The sequence below is a fragment of the Panulirus ornatus genome, chromosome 63 (genome assembly GCF_036320965.1).
Source record: "Panulirus ornatus isolate Po-2019 chromosome 63, ASM3632096v1, whole genome shotgun sequence".
Taxonomy (NCBI): Eukaryota; Metazoa; Arthropoda; class Malacostraca; order Decapoda; family Palinuridae; genus Panulirus; species Panulirus ornatus.
The window spans coordinates 28,133,484-28,152,376 of NC_092286.1; the positions used below are offsets into that span (position 1 = coordinate 28,133,484).

The 18,893-nt window shown below is 40.8% G+C and overlaps 1 protein-coding gene across 8 annotated transcripts in view; it reads left to right on the forward strand.

The window, feature by feature from the left end:
• The window catches only part of LOC139745902 (BUB3-interacting and GLEBS motif-containing protein ZNF207-like), an 86,950-nt gene that overhangs the window by 13,744 nt on the left and 54,313 nt on the right, over positions 1–18,893 (forward strand). For all 8 annotated transcript variants that reach the window (XM_071656562.1, XM_071656563.1, XM_071656568.1 and 5 more), the window contains exons 3-4: positions 5,913–6,377; positions 9,352–9,558. In XM_071656562.1, the coding sequence (XP_071512663.1) occupies positions 5,913–6,377; positions 9,352–9,558 (672 nt within the window). The remainder of the gene's footprint in view (positions 1–5,912; positions 6,378–9,351; positions 9,559–18,893) is intronic.

An 18,893-nucleotide genomic window follows, 5' to 3' on the forward strand; every position in this document is an offset into this window, starting at 1 on the left:
GCCCATGTTGCAATACACCTTTGAGGACAAAATGTAGCTAGCACTAATTTATTTTTTTCATAGTGCTTAGGCAGTACCTGGACTTCTGCAGGTTTTCAAAAATGTTTTGGGTTTTAGAAAATGTGGCATTCTTAAGGATCTGGGGTAGTACATACATCCTTTCATGTTTCATTCACTCATCCCAGTTGACCTAAGTTCTTTTTTGATCAGTTCTGCACTTGGCACTCCATTTCTTCATGCAGAATTTTGCGAAGCAGTATTTATTTATTCATTATACTTTGCCGCTGTCTCCCGCATTAGTGAGGTAGCACAAGGAAACGGACAAAAGAATGGCCCAACCCACCCACATATGCATACACAGACATACATATATACACGTACATATTCGTACATGCTGCCTTCATCCATTCCCCTCCGCCACCCTGCCACACATGAAAATGGCACCCTCTTCCCCCCACATGTGCACAAGGTAGCACTAGGAAAAGACAACAGAGGCCACATTTGTTCACACTCAGTCTCTAGCTGTCATGTGTAATGCACTGAAACCACAGTATCTATCTATATAAAGCAGTATCTGTATAAAAAAGATTTTTTTCATACATATTTGTCATTTCATACATTAATGAGGTAGTGTCTAGAACAGATGACTGAGCCATAGAGGGAAACATTTTCATTTAGCCACCTCCTCTGTTCCCTCTTTTGGAAAGTAAAACAGGATGGGAGGATTTCCAATCTCCCACTCCCACCCCCATCCCTTTTAGTCACCTGCACACAGGGAATACATGGGCAGTATTCTTTTTCCCCCATCCCCAAAGATAAGAAAAAGGATATATTTGGTAATAGATTTGAATGCAACAGTTCCTGATTATGATTATTTCAACCTAAGAAGTTTTCATTATAACTTTAAGTATTCATATACGTATGTATAAATCTTTTGAATGATTGTTCTCTGTTGCTTGCTTTAGTGAGGTAGTCCCAGGAACATAAAGAAAAGGCCTCATTCACCTGTATCCATTCTCCTGCTGATGTGGAATGCTTCAAAACCACAGCCCTCATCCTCATACAGGCCTCACAGACCTTTCCATTCTTTCTTGGATGTCTCCTATTTCCTGCTTCACCCCATTGACAGCGTATTTGTCCCTGTAAACTGCATTTCTCCAAAACACTTATCCTATGTACACCATTCTCACCTTTGGCATGTTCTGGCTGAAACCATTCTCTTATCACGTTTCTCACCTGGTCATTAATGATTTGATTAACCTTTCTCACATCACCCATTGTCCTCAAACATTTAATTTCAAACACATTTACTCCTTTGTGCATTCTTATTTATGTCTCCTGCCTCACATCTGTACAACACTGTCGAGACTAATATACCTTCAAACTTAACAGTTTTTCTGGGTTTAAAAAAACATTCTTTTCCTCCATTCAAACTCATGCTCCAACTAATTTAAGTCTCTTTGCACGGCTGAATGTAACAACCTTGCATTTACATAGGTGTTTGTCATTTCCTGTGTATGTGAGGTAATGCTAAGAATAGACTAGGAATTGGCCTTATTTGCTCACAGCCTCTCTCTAGATGTCTTGTATAATGCACTAAAAGCAAAGCCCTATATCCACAACCAAGCCTCGCAGACCTCTTCATGGTTTCCTCCAACTACTTCTTATGCTTCGGTTCAGCTCATTGTCCTCCATCCTTCCACATTTTGTTTGAGACCCTTTCCTTGCATCCATACCGCACCAATGGGACTACTGTACCATCAAGCATATCCTTCTTTGCTTTTACAGACACAACCACCCTTTCTACACTGTCCCCAGTGTGCCCAGGACATTTGCTGGGCACACTCACTCACCCAGTGACTCACTTCAGGTTCCATGGTTCCATTTGCTGTTGTATCTTTCTGAGGTATCTAAAGTATGACACTTTGCCTATTCTAAACTCAGATGCCAGCTTCTGCAGTTTCTTGCCTGAATCTGCTGCCAGTGCTGTAAACAAGTGACTCAATCCAATCCTCAGCAGGCTGCATATCTGCCCGTTTCTCAAAGGCCCCCTCACATTTTTCTTCCTCACCACCCCATCCATAAAGAAATTGAACAGCCATAGTGACATCATACACACCCTAGTGTGCGCCCCCCTTCACTTGGAACCATTAACATTCCCTTGTACAGGCATTCCACCAATCCTCAGGCAACTCGCCATGATCCATACTTATAATGAACATCGTAACTCACCAATCATTGTTATAGTAATCCTCATTCTTAAGAATTCACCTGCATTGCCATCCACTTCAGCTGCCTTCATATTTCATTTTATACAAGGCCTTCTGTATCTCTTGCTTTACATGCCTCTTTGACCTGAATACTCCATGTGTGCCACCTTAGCATCAAAGTGAATGATATAATTTTTTTTTTTTTTTTTTTTTTTTTTTTATACTTTGTCGCTGTCTCCCGCGTTTGCGAGGTAGCGCAAGGAAACAGACGAAAGAAATGGCCCAACCCCCCCATACACATGTACATACACACGTCCACACACGCAAATATACATACCTACACAGCTTTCCATGGTTTACCCCAGACGCTTCACATGCCTTGATTCAATCCACCGACAGCACGTCAACCCCTGTATACCACATCGCTCCAATTCACTCTATTCCTTGCCCTCCTTTCACCCTCCTGCATGTTCAGGCCCCGATCACACAAAATCCTTTTCACTCCATCTTTCCACCTCCAATTTGGTCTCCCTCTTCTCCTCGTTCCCTCCACCTCCGACACATATATCCTCTTGGTCAATCTCTCCTCACTCATTCTCTCCATGTGCCCAAACCATTTCAAAACACCCTCTTCTGCTCTCTCAACCACGCTCTTTTTATTTCCACACATCTCTCTTACCCTTACGTTACTTACTCGATCAAACCACCTCACACCACACATTGTCCTCAAACATCTCATTTCCAGCACATCCATCCTCCTGCGCACAACTCTATCCATAGCCCACGCCTCGCAACCATACAACATTGTTGGAACTACTATTCCTTCAAACATACCCATTTTTGCTTTCCGGGATAATGTTCTCGACTTCCACACATTTTTCAAGGCTCCCAAAATTTTCGCCCCCTCCCCCACCCTATGATCCACTTCCGCTTCCATGGTTCCATCCGCTGCCAGATCCACTCCCAGATATCTAAAACACTTCACTTCCTCCAGTTTTTCTCCATTCAAACTCACCTCCCAATTGACTTGACCCTCAACCCTACTGTACCTAATAACCTTGCTCTTATTGACATTTACTCTTAACTTTCTTCTTCCACACACTTTACCAAACTCCGTCACCAGCTTCTGCAGTTTCTCACATGAATCCGCCACCAGCGCTGTATCATCAGCGAACAACAACTGACTCACTTCCCAAGCTCTCTCATCCCCAATAGACTTCATACTTGCCCCTCTTTCCAAAACTCTTGCATTTACCTCCCTAACAACCCCATCCATAAACAAATTAAACAACCATGGAGACATCACACACCCCTGCCGCAAACCTACATTCACTGAGAACCAATCACTTTCCTCTCTTCCTACACGTACACATGCCTTACATCCTCGATAAAAACTTTTCACTGCTTCTAACAACTTGCCTCCCACACCATATATTCTTAATACCTTCCACAGAGCATCTCTATCAACTCTATCATATGCCTTCTCCAGATCCATAAATGCTACATACAAATCCATTTGCTTTTCTAAGTATTTCTCACATACATTCTTCAAAGCAAACACCTGATCCACACATCCTCTACCACTTCTGAAACCACACTGCTCTTCCCCAATCTGATGCTCTGTACATGCCTTCACCCTCTCAATCAATACCCTCCCATATAATTTACCAGGAATACTCAACAAACTTATACCTCTGTAATTTGAGCACTCACTCTTATCCCCTTTGCCTTTGTACAATGGCACTATGCAAGCATTCCGCCAATCCTCAGGCACCTCACCATGAGTCATACATACATTACATAACCTTACCAACCAGTCAACAATACAGTCACCCCCTTTTTTAATAAATTCCACTGCAATACCATCCAAACCTGCTGCCTTGCCGGCTTTCATCTTCCGCAAAGCTTTTACTACCTCTTCTCTGTTTACCAAATCATTTTCCCTAACCCTCTCGCTTTGCACACCACCTCGACCCAAACACCCTATATCTGCCACTCTGTCATCAGACACATTCAACAAACCTTCAAAATACTCATTCCATCTCCTTCTCACATCACCACTACTTGTTATCACCTCCCCATTTACGCCCTTTACTGAAGTTCCCATTTGCTCCCTTGTCTTGGGGTGAAGAAGGTGGTGAGAGTAAGTGAGCTTGGGAAGGAGACCTGTGTGAAGAAGTATCAGGAGAGACTGTGTACAGAATGGAAAAAGGTGAGAACAATGGAAGTAAGGGGAGTGGGGGAGGAATGGGATGTATTTAGGGAATCAGTGATGGATTGCACAAAAGATGCTTGTGGCATGAGAAGAGTGGGAGGTGGGCTGTTTAGAAAGGGTAGTGAGTGGTGGGATGAAGAAGTAAGAGTATTAGTGAAAGAGAAGAGAGAGGCATTTGGACGATTTTTGCAGGGAAAAAATGCAATTGAGTGGGAGAAGTATAAAAGAAAGAGACAGGAGGTCAAGAGAAAGGTGCAAGAGGTGAAAAAAAGGGCAAATGAGAGTTGGGGTGAGAGACTATCAGTAAATTTTAGGGAGAATAAAAAGATGATATAATTTTAGCTATTATTATTACTCCATTCCCAATTTTATGGGGTAGATCAGAGACAGACATCCTTTACACACACATTCTGAACCTGTGTCCAGTTTATTTGCAAAATTTGGAATTTCATGGTTATATAACTGCTCTTTATTTTTTTGCTTTACAGATCAAGTTTTGTTGTTAGTAGAGATCATTATTTCCAGTTATACCTTCTCCATACACAAAATGCTTCCATTGTATCTGATCCTCCAGTGGTCTTCTAACATCAACTGAAATGTCCTTCGCTCTAATCACTTTTCTCTACATCTTTCCATTTCTTCTGTAGTCTACTTTTCCTTCTTGTCCCTTCTGCTGGATTGCTGTATATCTTCTTGACTAACCAGTCATCTGCAACACATTCTGTGTGACTGTACTCTCTGAAAGGAATTTCATTCGTACCATTATAATGATTTCATCACACCACATATCTTACGTCTTCATTCCTTTTTCTGTTGACCTGACTCCATCTGCACTGTGCAAAAACTCATTCCTCCCCTTCTCTTTTTTAACCTCTCCTTATCTGTGTGTACTCTTGAGTTTCATATTGTACATTGCCATTAGGACAGGTAAGCTTAGATATTTCACTTCCTCTATATCTATCCTGATTCTAACTATCCTTCCCAAATATTTAAACTCATCCACAACTTAAGTTCGTCACCATGCAAACTGATTTTACTGTCTGATATCTTTTTCCTTTCAGACATTAGCATCTTTTGATTAGATTCATCTTCAGTATTCTCCTATCTACATCATCAGACTGGCTTGCAGTTCTTGCCAGTAGTTCTGCAATACAGCTGATAATACAGCAATGACAACAGTATTCTCTCTCTCTCTCTCTCTCTCTCTCTCTCTCTCTCTCTCTCTCACACACACACACACACACACACCCACTTTGTAATCGTTCCATCTCATGCAGTGCCGCATCCATAAAATCATTTATCAATGGTGACACCACACAGTTATGATGCACTATTCCTTCCATCTTATCAGATGCAGTGCTATTATATTCCTTGCCAACTTTTAAGAAAATTGTCTTTAATTTTGATAGCCAGTTTTTTTTTCCAGTACATGAAATAATTATCAGAAGAATTTCTTTGGTTTCATGAAGACTGCTGTTGCTTTACAGGTTCATAAAGAAACTATTGACAAAGTACCAAATGCCCTCCCAAACCGAAACAATATAGAAATAGAAATATATGGAATGGAAGGTATACCAGAGGAAGATCTAAAGGAACATGAAAGACAGCGTGCAGGGAGAATGGGTGCTGGAGGCCGGAGGCAAGACGAAGAAGAAGATGACGATTCACAGTCTAGTCTGCCTGGCCAATCAAATCCTCCACCCCCAACTGTGCCTTCTCAGGGACCACCAGGGCCTATGGGACCCATGATGGGTCCAAATGGACCTATGATGCCAATCATGGGACCCATGGGGCCAATGGGTCCCATGCCTCCTTATATGGGTGGACCAGGTATGATGCCTGGTCATATGGGGCCCTTGGGTCCTATGCCTCCACCTGGTGGACCACCTGCTACCAATCCACCAAGCACCTCTCAGCCTCCTAATAAGCCATTATTCCCGTCTGCAGCCCAGGTTAGTATATACGTGTGTATAGAATACATTTTGTATATTGTATATAGGTTTTAGAGGTCACCTAGCCACATAGTTTGCTCCCAGACCAAGCTGCCTTCATTTTTTATGTGTTCAGTTAGGGTGCAGGAGGCTGTAGCCTATAGGCCTACATTTCTACCACATCTTGTCCTGATCAAGTGCAAATTGTAGAAACTTTTCTCAGCATTATTTTTTTATATTACTCCAAGTTTGTAATGTTTTTGGAATGTGGGTAAATTCTGTTTTGGGCCCCAGATATGTAGTTTTCTATTACTTAATTTTCTGCATTTTTTCTTATAATTGGTAATGATTTTCAGTTTCCTGGGTTTTCCATCTTGGTGAAATGTTTTTAGGTTGGGTACAGTGTCTTTCAAGATTTCCAGTTGTAGTTTATGATATACTTCAACATTCTTTCCTCCAAAGAGTATATGTTTAGTGTTCTTAGTCCTTCCCTTTTCTTCCTATCCTTGACAAAATCATCACAGGTTTTGAAAGAATTATGCTCACTCTCTAATGGGAGTTTCATTCATCCTGAGAAGTGATATTAGCACAGAGAGAAGCATTCTGTTTGGAAGGTTATTGGTACCCTTTAGGTGTCCTTTATTCTCAAGCTCAGAAGAGAGTCCCTTTACTTGAAGGTACATACATTTTAGCTTGCCATCTTTTTTTTAGAAGAGGAAGCTCTTGCTTTGGTTGCTGGAGTTAAGGTCATAAGATTGTTTTACTTTGAAGACTTTTCATATTGCTCTTTCAAAATATGATTGTATATGTTTCTGTGAGAAACTGCAGAAGCTGGTGACTGAGTTTGGTAAAGTGTGTGAAAGAAGAAAGTTAAGAGTAAATGTGAATAAGAGCAAGGTTATTAGGTACAGTAGGGTTGAGGGTCAAGTCAATTGGGAGGTGAGTTTGAATGGAGAAAAACTGGAGGAAGTGAAGTGTTTTAGATATCTGGGAGTGGATCTGGCAGCGGATGGAACCATGGAAGCGGAAGTGGATCATAGGGTGGGGGAGGGGGCGAAAATTCTGGGAGCCTTGAAGAATGTGTGGAAGTTGAGAACATTATCTCGGAAAGCAAAAATGGGTATGTTTGAAGGAATAGTGGTTCCAACAATGTTGTATGGTTGCGAGGCGTGAGCTATGGATAGAGTTGTGCGCAGGAGGATGGATGTGCTAGAAATGAGATGTTTGAGGACAGTGTGTGGTGTGAGGTGGTTTGATCGAGTAAGTAATGTAAGGGTAAGAGAGATGTGTGGAAATAAAAAGAGCGTGGTTGAGAGAGCAGAAGAGGGTGTTTTGAAATGGTTTGGGCACATGGAGAGAATGAGTGAGGAAAGATTGACCAAGAGGATATATGTGTCGGAGGTGGAGGGAACGAGGAGAAGAGGGAGACCAAATTGGAGGTGGAAAGATGGTGTGAAAAAGATTTTGTGTGATCGGGGCCTGAACATGCAGGAGGGTGAAAGGAGGGCAAGGAATAGAGTGAATTGGAGCGATGTGGTATACCGGGGTTGACGTGCTGTCAGTGGATTGAATCAGGGCATGTGAAGCGTCTGGGGTAAACCATGGAAAGCTGTGTAGGTGTGTATATTTGCGTGTGTGGACGTATGTATATACATGTGTATGGGGGTGGGTTGGGCCATTTCTTTCGTCTGTTTCCTTGCGCTACCTCGCAAACGCGGGAGACAGTGACAAAAAAAAAAAAAAATGTTTCTGTGTAGTATTTTGAGTTCTCTATGTATTTACTCTTCCTCTTAGCATAGCCGTTGAAACGTCTCATTGTAAAGCATGGTTTATTTTTGTAATTTCATAGGTTTTTAGTAAAATTTTCGTGCTTATTCTAGATCATATGCAAAGGATAGTATGTAACATTGGCTTGTATTTACAACTATGTCAGATACGAGGATGAGAAACAGTAGAAGGACACGCATGCTTCCTTGGGGAACTGAGCATATTCCTATGGAGGTAGGAAATAGCTTGAATTACAGCATTTTATTTTGATACATAGTTGAGTTGTATATCCATTTTCCAACTTTTCCAGTTACTCCTGTCTTATTCATTTTGTGTGTTATGACACTGTGGTCACACTTACTAAAGGCTTTTGTGAAATGTTTGTCATGTAAGCATTTTATTTTTATTCCAGTATCTGCAATTTCATTGTGGTTATCATTTAAGAGCTGTGATGTTGCTTTGACATTGTTTCTCTTTTTTATATGAATTATGTGATTCCATGAGGTCAGTCAACGCACACCATAGGACCTGAGAAAATTTAATTGATGTGTGAAGTCAGTGATATTGGTTGATAGTTTACTGGGATTGCTTTGTTGCCTCCATTTTGGAGTGGGGCTATGTAGATTAGTCTCAAACTTTTTGGAATTATCCAAGAATTCAAGCTCTCCTGATAGAGGGCATTAGGTGCTTCTGATAATGATGCTTTAGGTGCTTTTGGTTATATTACATTATGGGTAGTTTCTACTGCTTGTATTTTGTAAAAGCATCAGTTGTTTTAGTAGCATGTTATTCTGTCACTAGAAGATAAAGTGTATTAATGATGCAGTGAACATTTAGTTAAGAGCAGTTACACTCGTCAGTTACTCTGGTTAAGCATAAATGCAGACTAACGTTAGGACTTCTGTTGGAGAGCAGGAAATTTTACTAAACATTTGCAAACATGATTTTTACTTGTAACTTGAGTTTTTTTTTTTTTTTTTTTTTTTTTTTTTTTAAATATATCTTCCCTGCAAATTGCTGATTACTTGGGATACCCTTAAAAGAAACTTATTTTCAACACTATGACTTGTATCTATATGTACTTAGTATTTCTTCCTCTTCATTCTCACCTAGGACCTCACATTTATCTGTAGCTACTCTCTGTCTCCTCTAGTGTTTGTGTATAATATTGATTAAAGAATGTAGCTTGCATATTTGTTGTTGCTCATTCAGCATCCTCTTTCCATAGCATACAACCACCACGAGTGGTCAGATTGGTCCAGTCAAACCAGCATTTCCAGCATACAGTCAAGCTAATGGGCAGTCCATTCCTAGCAGCCAGTCTTCAGCTGTTAGTGGTGGACTTCAAGACAAATTAGAATCCAAGAAACCTGCACTCATCACTACAGTCTCTGCTAACTCCCGTATTATACATCCAGAAGAGGACATTTCTCTGGTATGTTGAATGTAGAAACCATTACAATTTCTTCTTATGGTGATGCTTACAATTTCTTAATTAGCCAGTCTAAGCTACTGTAGAGTATTTTGACTTCTTAGGGGTTTAGTGTGTGTTATGCTATGTACTAACTCCGGTGAATCGGGTAATAAAGATCCCTTAATTCTTGGTGCTAGAGAAATATTAATGTAAAGTAAATTAAGTAAAAGAAAACGGTGACTTTCTTACCTGATGTCCTATGTGCTGCTGCTAGTGCACGTTATAATCAGTTGATGATACACTCACTAATGCCTCAATTCATCTGTAGCACTTGAGTGAGAATGAGTATTGGCATTGTTTATCACCAGTGGGAATGCCACTGTAATCATATTGGTAAATGCACTTATGGAATAACTAAAGTGTGAAGGCTCTACCATGAAAATGGGCAGAGTTGTACATACTGTTGTTTGATCTTGTTATACTATAGTATACTCTGTGCTTAGCTGACTCCATGCTTCATAAAGAGTGAGAGCTGAATTGTTCATGCCTGTACTTTTTTTTTTTACCAATTTTGTCACCCTGTTTCCCAAAAAAGTTTGCAAAAGGTAGAATTTAAAGCTTCAGGCATTGCTTTCATCCTGGTCAAGTCAGAAGCAACGCCATAACATTCCCCTGGAGTGTTAGAGAATTCAGGCTTGTGTGAGGTATTTGTTACATGTATTTGTTCATTAGTATTGTTTCATATATTGAGGTTTTTTTTGCTCATTTATGTCGATGATCTTGGTATCTTAGAATTTTGTTTTTAACATCAGGTGGTATTTGATGGGTTGGGACATAGAAGACATTTTGATATTCATTGTCATTTTACTGGTAAATTAAAATTTGAATTGCAAAAATATGAATGAGACAGCTACTTGATTATATCTTGCCCATTCTATTAATTTCTGTATAAGAGTACTCTACTCTCGAATATTTTGCTCTGGGTGTTTTTAATATTGCTAGTTGTGTCAAAAATATGGTGTGTAGGAGTAGGACAACTAACTGTTTGTAGACTTCTCTGCTGAACTAAGCCAGATTTCAGCACAAGGTGGAATTTATGTCTTTCTTTGTTGATGGAGATTTCTCATAAGAATCTGGTGATCATTAAGTCTTAATTGAATAGTATTTTGGCCTTGAAATTTGGATTAGTTTTGATGGATGAATTTTTTAGTAAATGCTTTAGATTAGTTTTAAACAAATTATATCATTTAAAGATGGTGACATTTCAAAAAGAAGAAAAGACGACGGGGTTACAGTGTTTTCAGCTTGGAGCATGTAGCACAGCTGTTTATACTGTTAGGGGGAGGAGGTCTAGAATTTTACTTAAAAGATAGTTGAGAAAGACAGCATCACGATTTTTTTTTTTTTTTTCTTTTTCAAAAGAAATATGGAAATCCAGCTTATGGTTAATTCTTCAAGACCTGTCAAATGCAAGGAATGCCTTGAATATTTTTTTTGACAAGCATTGTGTTCAGTAAGATTTTATGGTATTGAAATTACTTCAGTTTACTTATTTTAATGAATTGATAGCAAGTTATAGGAAACTTTTAAGGCTGTATACACTTGATTGATCTCATTTCAAAAAAATGATACTGAGAGGTTTTAGAAAAATGAATAGGAATAGCTATTGTTCGAATAATTTTCTGTAATTCATGTGATAGCGTTGTCCTCTGCCAGTGGCCTGTTAAGGGTCAGGTGCTAAAGGCTAAGAAGCAGCAGTGGATTTTCTTGTGAAACTTCTTTTGTTTTGGCTACCCCCTTGAGGGAGTTCCCAGAGGGAACAAGGATCAGAGATAGATAGCATGTGGAAATGTTGGCAGTGTCATTTTGAAGGTTATTGTAGCTAGCAAATTTTGATATGTTTTGCAAAAGTTGCCTCTGTAAAGCTTTCTCAGGTACAAAGTTCATGCAATATATATTTCCTTGCACAAACCCTCACCTCGTTTTCTACATTTTTTATTATGCCTTCTAGCTTGGTTCTAAACTTAAGACTATTTACTTTCTTTCTCATAGGTTAGTAGGGCAGAATATGTGATCTTGTATTTTGATCGGAGAGATGGGATGTTAGAAAGATCATTCTAAGCACCCTTCGGATGAAACTGCAGTAGGAATCAGTTGATGGCCCTAACACCTTAAAGATAATATATTTTTGATAGTGCATGAGACAAGAAGAAAGGGTTGACCAAATTAGAGATGGAAAGATTGAGTTAAAAGGATTTTGAGTTCTTAGGGCCTGAGCATGCAAGATTGTGAAAGAAGTGCATGGAATAGAGTGAATTGGAATTATTTGGTGGACTGAACTACGGCATGTTAAGCGATTGGATGGAAACCATATAGAGGTGTGTGGGACCTGACTGGGGTTATAGGGCTGTGGTGTGAGTGCAGTACAGATCACAGCCAAAGAATAGGTGTGAGTGAATGATACCTTTTCTTGGTTTGTTTCTGGCACATCCTCACTAATGAGGTATTTTTAGATATTTGAATTTTTGCATTAACTGCCAAAGTAAGATGAGTTTGATTTTGGTAATACCTTCAAAAAGAAGTGGTAAAAAGAATGTGCATATATTTGCAGATTTTCATTTAGTTAAACAGAAGTAAATTGATAAACACATTTTTTCCCTCGGGATTTGCAGATTGAAGCAAAATGGTATTGCAACATTGCTTTTTGTATTTTAAATACTAGTATTTTTTTTTTGTACATGCTTGCCATTCTGTGCATGGGCGAGGTAGCATTAAGAACAGATTACTGAACCTTAGAAGAATTCGTCACTTGGCTCCTTGCTCTGTTCCTTCTTTTGGAAAGTAACACAAGAAGGGAGGATTTCCAGCCACAGCTCCCTCCCCTCGTATTTGCCTTCTGTTACATGCTGGGAATACATGTGCTGTATTATTTCTTCCATATCCCTCAGGGAATTTTTTTTTTTCGCTGTCTCTCGCATTTGCGAGGTAGCGCAAGGAAACAGACGAAAGAAATGGCCCAACCCACCCCCATACACATGTATATACATACGTCCACACACGCAAATATACATACCTACACAGCTTTCCATGGTTTACCCCAGACGCTTCACATGCCCTGATTCAATCCACTGACAGCACGTCAACCCCGGTATACCACATCGATCCAATTCACTCTATTCCTTGCCCTCCTTTCACCCTCCTGCATGTTCAGGCCCCAATCACACAAAATCTTTTTCACTCCATCTTTCCACCTCCAATTTGGTCTCCCACTTCTCCTCGTTCCCTCCACCTCTGACACATATATCCTCTTGGTCAGTCTTTCCTCACTCATTCTCTCCATGTGCCCAAAACATTTCAAAACACCCTCTTCAGCTCTCTCAACCACACTCTTTTTATTTCCACATTTCTCTCTTACCCTTACGTTACTTACTCGATCAAACCACCTCACACCACACATTGTCCTCAAACATCTCATTTCCAGCACATCCATCCTCCTGTGCACAACTCTATCCATAGCCCACGCCTCGCAACCATACAACATTGTTGGAACCACCATTCCTTCAAACATACCCATTTTTGCTTTCCGAGATAATGTTCTCGACTTCCACACATTCTTCAAGGCTCCCAGAATTTTCGCCTCCTCCCCCACCCTATGATCCACTTCTGCTTCCATGGTTCCATCCACTGCCAGATCCACTATCAGATATCTAAAACACTTTACTTCCTCCAGTTTTCTCCACTCAAACTTACCTCCCAATTGACTTGACCCTCAACCCTACAGTACCTAATAACCTTGCTCTTATTCACATTTACTCTTAACTTTCTTCTTTTACACACTTTACCAAACTCAGTCACCAGCTTCTGCAGTTTCTCACATGAATCAGCCACCAGCGCTGTAACATCAGCGAACAACAACTAACTCACTTCCCAAGCTCTCTCATCCCCAACAGACTTCATACTTGTCCCTCTTTCCAAAATTCTTGCATTCACCTCCCTAACAACCCCATCCATAAACAAATTAAACAACCATGGAGACATCACACACCCCTGCCGCAAACCTACATTCACTGAGAACCAATCACTTTCCTCTCTTCCTACACGTACACATGCTTACATCCTCGATAAAAACTTTTCACTGCTTCTAACAACTCAGGGATATATGGTTAAAAATAGTATTTATTTAGGGGGAACTCTTGAATTTTTAAGAAAGTGATATAATACTTCAACTGCTCACTAGAAGTTCATAATATACAGTTGTTTGAGGAGACACTCCACCACTCTCCCCCTTGTTTATAAATGCTTTCTGAGTTTTTTTTTTATGTTCAAGGCTCCATTCATAAAGTCCACTTGAAGGCTGGGGTCTTCATTGAAATATATATAAGTTAATGAAAAGGAAGAAATAGAGAAGGGAAAGTATTGCTAATTTTGGAGGATCAGTTGTCTGTTTTTTATGCTACATTGCAAGCAGATTCAAGAAACCACTCTTTATCTAACCACCAAACTCCTAGTAGAAATAAAAAGCTTATGCTACCGCAACAGATATAGCACTGGCAAAACACACACATACTGCATAACCCAACAAACACTTAAAAACAACCAGCCTCCCAACTCAGTCTTAAACTCCAACCCACCAGACGTACACCCATCAGAAATCATAATCCCGACATACAGATCACACAAACCCATCCCTGCTCTGTACATCACCCATCACTACAACTCAACAGAGACCATTTCAGCATATCTCAGGACCCTTCATTGCCCATTATGCATCTCCCATAACGAAGACACTGAGCAATTGCTTCTCAACTGCCCTGTGTTCTCTGCACTTAGAAACTACAGAAGTTGGTGTCAGAGTTTGGAAGAATATATGAAAAGAGAAAAATGGAAGTATGGAGAGTAAAAGATTTAAGAGTTCTCAGGATCAGAAAATGCAGGAGTGTGAAAAGCATGTACAGTATAAAGTGAATTGTACTGATGTCGTATACCTGGGGTGATGTACTGTCAGAGGACTGAACCAAGGTGTTTGAAGCAGCTGTGGGAACCATGGAAAGTCTATGTGGCATGGTTGTGCATAAGGGCTATGTTTTAAATGCATTACACATGACAGCTAGAGAGTGGAAGTGAGCAAATTAGCTGAGTTCTTTATCTTTTCCTTGTACTACCTTGCTAATATGGGAAAGTGCCAAGAAAAAAATTTTCATGCTTGCTCACCATTTCCTGCATCAGTGAAGTAGTCATGGGAATAGATATAGAAAAGGCCCCATTTGCTCACACCTGCTCTTTAGCTGTAATGTGTAGTGCACCAAATCCACAGCTCATATTTGCTGATAATAGAGACAAGATGCAATAATATCCATATGAAAATAAAGGAAAACTGATAAGTTTTCATAATGGTCATAGCTGTTTTGCAGTCTCTCTTTTCTGTTCCCATGGGATGGATGGATCAACTATGAATAGCCACAGGGTTCTTTGATGACTGATGACCCATGTGATGGTGTAGGTGAAGTCTTCCATACGACTGGAACTGTAAATTTATTCCAAGTCAGTTTTTATAGTTTTCAGTTAGACATCTGTAATCTTGCAGTATTTGCTCAAAACATTCCTCCAGTACACATGCTGCATAGGATGAGCATCATTCACATGGCACACTTCTCTGAAGTACTCTAGGATCTGTCAGCCTTTGACTCTCTAGAGGAATATATTTTATTAGATTATCAGACAGGTGATACGGTGCTACTCTGAATGCATCTCGAGAAGAAAGAAAAAACAGGTAGCGCCAGGAGACAGATGATAAAAGGCCACATTTACTCACACTCAGTCTCCTGCTGTCATGTGTATTGCACCAAAACCAGAGCCCCACATACCTTTCCATGGTTTACCCTGGATGTTTCACATGTCCTGATTCTGTCCATTGACAGCACATCGATCCTGGTATACCACAACGTTCCAATTCAGTCTATTCCTTGAATGCCTTTCACCCTCCTGCATGTTCCGGCCCCAGTTGCTGAAAATTTTTCTCTCCATCCTTCCACTTTCAATTTGGTCTCTTGCTCTTTCTTGTTCCCTCCACCTCAGACACATATATCCTCTTTATCGACCTTTCCTCACTCTCTCTCCATGTGTCCACACAATTGTAACATACCCCTTCTCTTTCAACCACACACTTTTCATTTCCACACATCTCTCTTATCCGTTTATTACTTGTTAGAATAAACCACCTCACACCACATACTGTACTCAAACATTTTATTTCCAACACATCCACCCTCCTCCGTACAACCCTATCTAAAGGCCATTTTCACTTTCCGCGATAATGTTCTTTCCTTCCATACATTCTTCATCACTCCCAGAACCTTCACCCCCTCCCCTACCCTATGACTAATTTCTGTTTTCATGGTTCCATTTACTGCCAAGTCCTCTCCCAGATATCAAAAATGCTTCACCTCCTCCAGTTTTTCTCCATTCAAACTTACATCCCAACTAACTTGACCCTAAACCCTGCTGAACCTTGCTTTTAGTCACATTTACTTTTAACATTCTCCTTTCACACACTTTTCCAAATTCAGTCACCAACTTCTGCAGTTTCTCACTTGAATCAGCCACCAGTGCTGTATCAGTGGTGAACATCAACTGACTCTTTTCCCAGGCCCACTCCTCCCCAACAGGCTGCATACTCACCCTTCTCTCCAAAACTCTTGCATTTACCTCCCTAAGCACTCCATCCACAGACAGATTAAACACCCATGGTGACATCACATGGCCCTGCCACAGACCGACCTTCACTGGGAACCAATCACTCTCCTCTCTTCCTACTTGTACGCATGCAAACTCCCTTGATAAAAACTCCTATGCATCTAGCAGCTAACCTCCCACACCGTATATTCTTAAGATTTTCCACAAAGCATCTCTGTCAATCCTATCATATGCCTTCTTCATACCCATAAATGCCCGATACAAATCCTATTTTTCTAAGTATTTCTCACATATATTCTTTAAAGTTAACACCTGATCCACACCTCCTCTACCACTTATGAAACTACACTGCTTCTCCCCAATCTGGTACTTTGTACATGCCTTCACCCTCTCAATCAGTACCCTCCCATACAATTTTCCAGGTATACTCAACAAACTTATGCCTCTGTAATTTGAACACTCACCTTTATCCCCTTTGCTTTTGTACAGTGGCACTATATGTGCATTCAATCAATCTGCAAGCACTTCACCAGAGTCCATACATACATTGAATATCCTTACCAATCAATCAACAGCCAGTCTCCCCCCCCCCCTTTTTTTTTTAGATAAATTCCAATGCATTACCGTCCAAACCTTGCCAGATATCATCTTCTGCAAGGCTTTCACCACCTACTCTTCTCTTCACCAAACCTCTCTCCCAGATTGTCTCACTTTGCACACCACCACATCCAAAACACCGTAAATATGCTTTGTCAGAGGCATTCAACAAAGTGTATGAAAGGAGAGAGTTGAGAGTAAATGTGAATAAGAGCAAGGTTATTAGGTTCAACACGGTTGAAGGCCAAGTTAATTGGGATGTGAGTTTGAATGGAGGAAAGCAAGGTGAGGGACAAGTTAATTGGAATGTGAGTTTGAATGGAGGAAATGAAGTGTTTTAGATATCTGGGAGTGGACTTAGCAGTGAAGGGAACTGTGAAAATGGAAGCGAGTCATAGGGAGGGGAAGGGGGCGGAGGTTCTGGGAGCAATGAAGAATGTGTGGAAAGAGAACGTTATCTCAGAGAGCAAAATTAGATATGTTTGAAGGAATAGTAGTTCCAATAATATTATATGGTTGCGAGGCATGGGCTGTAGATGAGGTTGTATGGAGGAGGATGGATGTTTTGGAAATGAAATATTTGTGTACAATATGTGTTGTGAGGTGGTTTGGTCAAGTAAGCATTGAAAGGGTAAGAGAGAGTTGTGGAATTAAAAGAGTGAGGTTGAGAGAGCACAAGTGTGTTTTGAAATAGTTTGGACATGATGGAGAGAATGAGTGAGGATAGATTGACGAAGAGGATATATGTGTCAGAGGTGGAGGGAACAAGGAGAACTGGAAAACCAGATTGGAGGTAGAGGGATGGAGTGTAAAATATTTTGAGAGATTGAGGCTTGAACATGCAGGATAGTGAGGGGCATGCAAGGAATAGAGTGAATTGGAATGATATGGTATACCAGGGTCGACGTGCTGTCAGTGGACTGAACTAGAGCATGTGAAACATCTGGGTTAAATTATGGAAAGGTCTGTGGGGCTTGGATGTGGATAGGGAGCTGTGGTTTCGGTGCAATACGCATGAGAGCTAGAGAGTGAGTGTGAACGAATGTGGTCTTTTTTTCTGTTTGCCAGGTTCTACCTTGCTGATGCAAGGGTTGTCTTTGCTGTATCCTGTGGGGTGGGGCTAGGAATGGATGAAATCAAGCAAGTATGAATATGTGCGTGTATATATATGTCTTTGTATGTATGTATATGTTTACATGTATGTGCATATATATGTGTATATGAGTGGATAGGTCTTCGTTTGTTTACTGGCACCACCTGGCTGATGTAGGAAATGATGATCGAGGATAATATAATAATGATAATGTATACTATTTATTTACTATATTTGATTGTCGTTTCCTGTGTCATTGAGGTAGTGCCAGGAAACAAACGAAGAATCGCCCATCCACTCATATGCACATATATACATAAACACCCATTATTATTATTTTATTTTGCTTTGTCGCTGTCTCCCGCGCCTGCGAGATAGCGCAAGGAAACAGACGAAAGAAATGGCCCAACCCACCCCCGCACACATGCACGCACACACACGTCCACACACGCAAACATACACACCCACACATCCCAACGAACACACATATATACACACACAGACACACACATATACATACATGCACACAATTCACACTGTCTGCCTCTACTCACCCCCATCGCCACCCCGCTACACACGGAATAACATCCCCCTCCCCCCCTCATGTGCGCGAGGCAGCGCCAGGAAAAGACACCAAAGGCCCCATTCGCTCACACTCAGTCTCCAGCTGTCATGCAATAATGCCCGAAACCACAGCTCCCTTTCCACATCCAGGCCCCACAGAACTTTCCATGGTTTACCCCAGACGCTTCACATTTCCTGATTCAATCCACTGACAGCACGTTGACCCCAGTATACCACATTGAACCAATTCACTCTATTCCTTGCCCGCCTTTCACCCTCCTGCATGTTCAGGCCCCGATCACTCAAAATCCTATTCACTCCATCTTTCCACCTCCAATTTGGTCTCCCACTTCTCCCTGTTCCCTCCACCTCCGACACTTACATCCTCTTGGTCAATCTTTCCTCACTC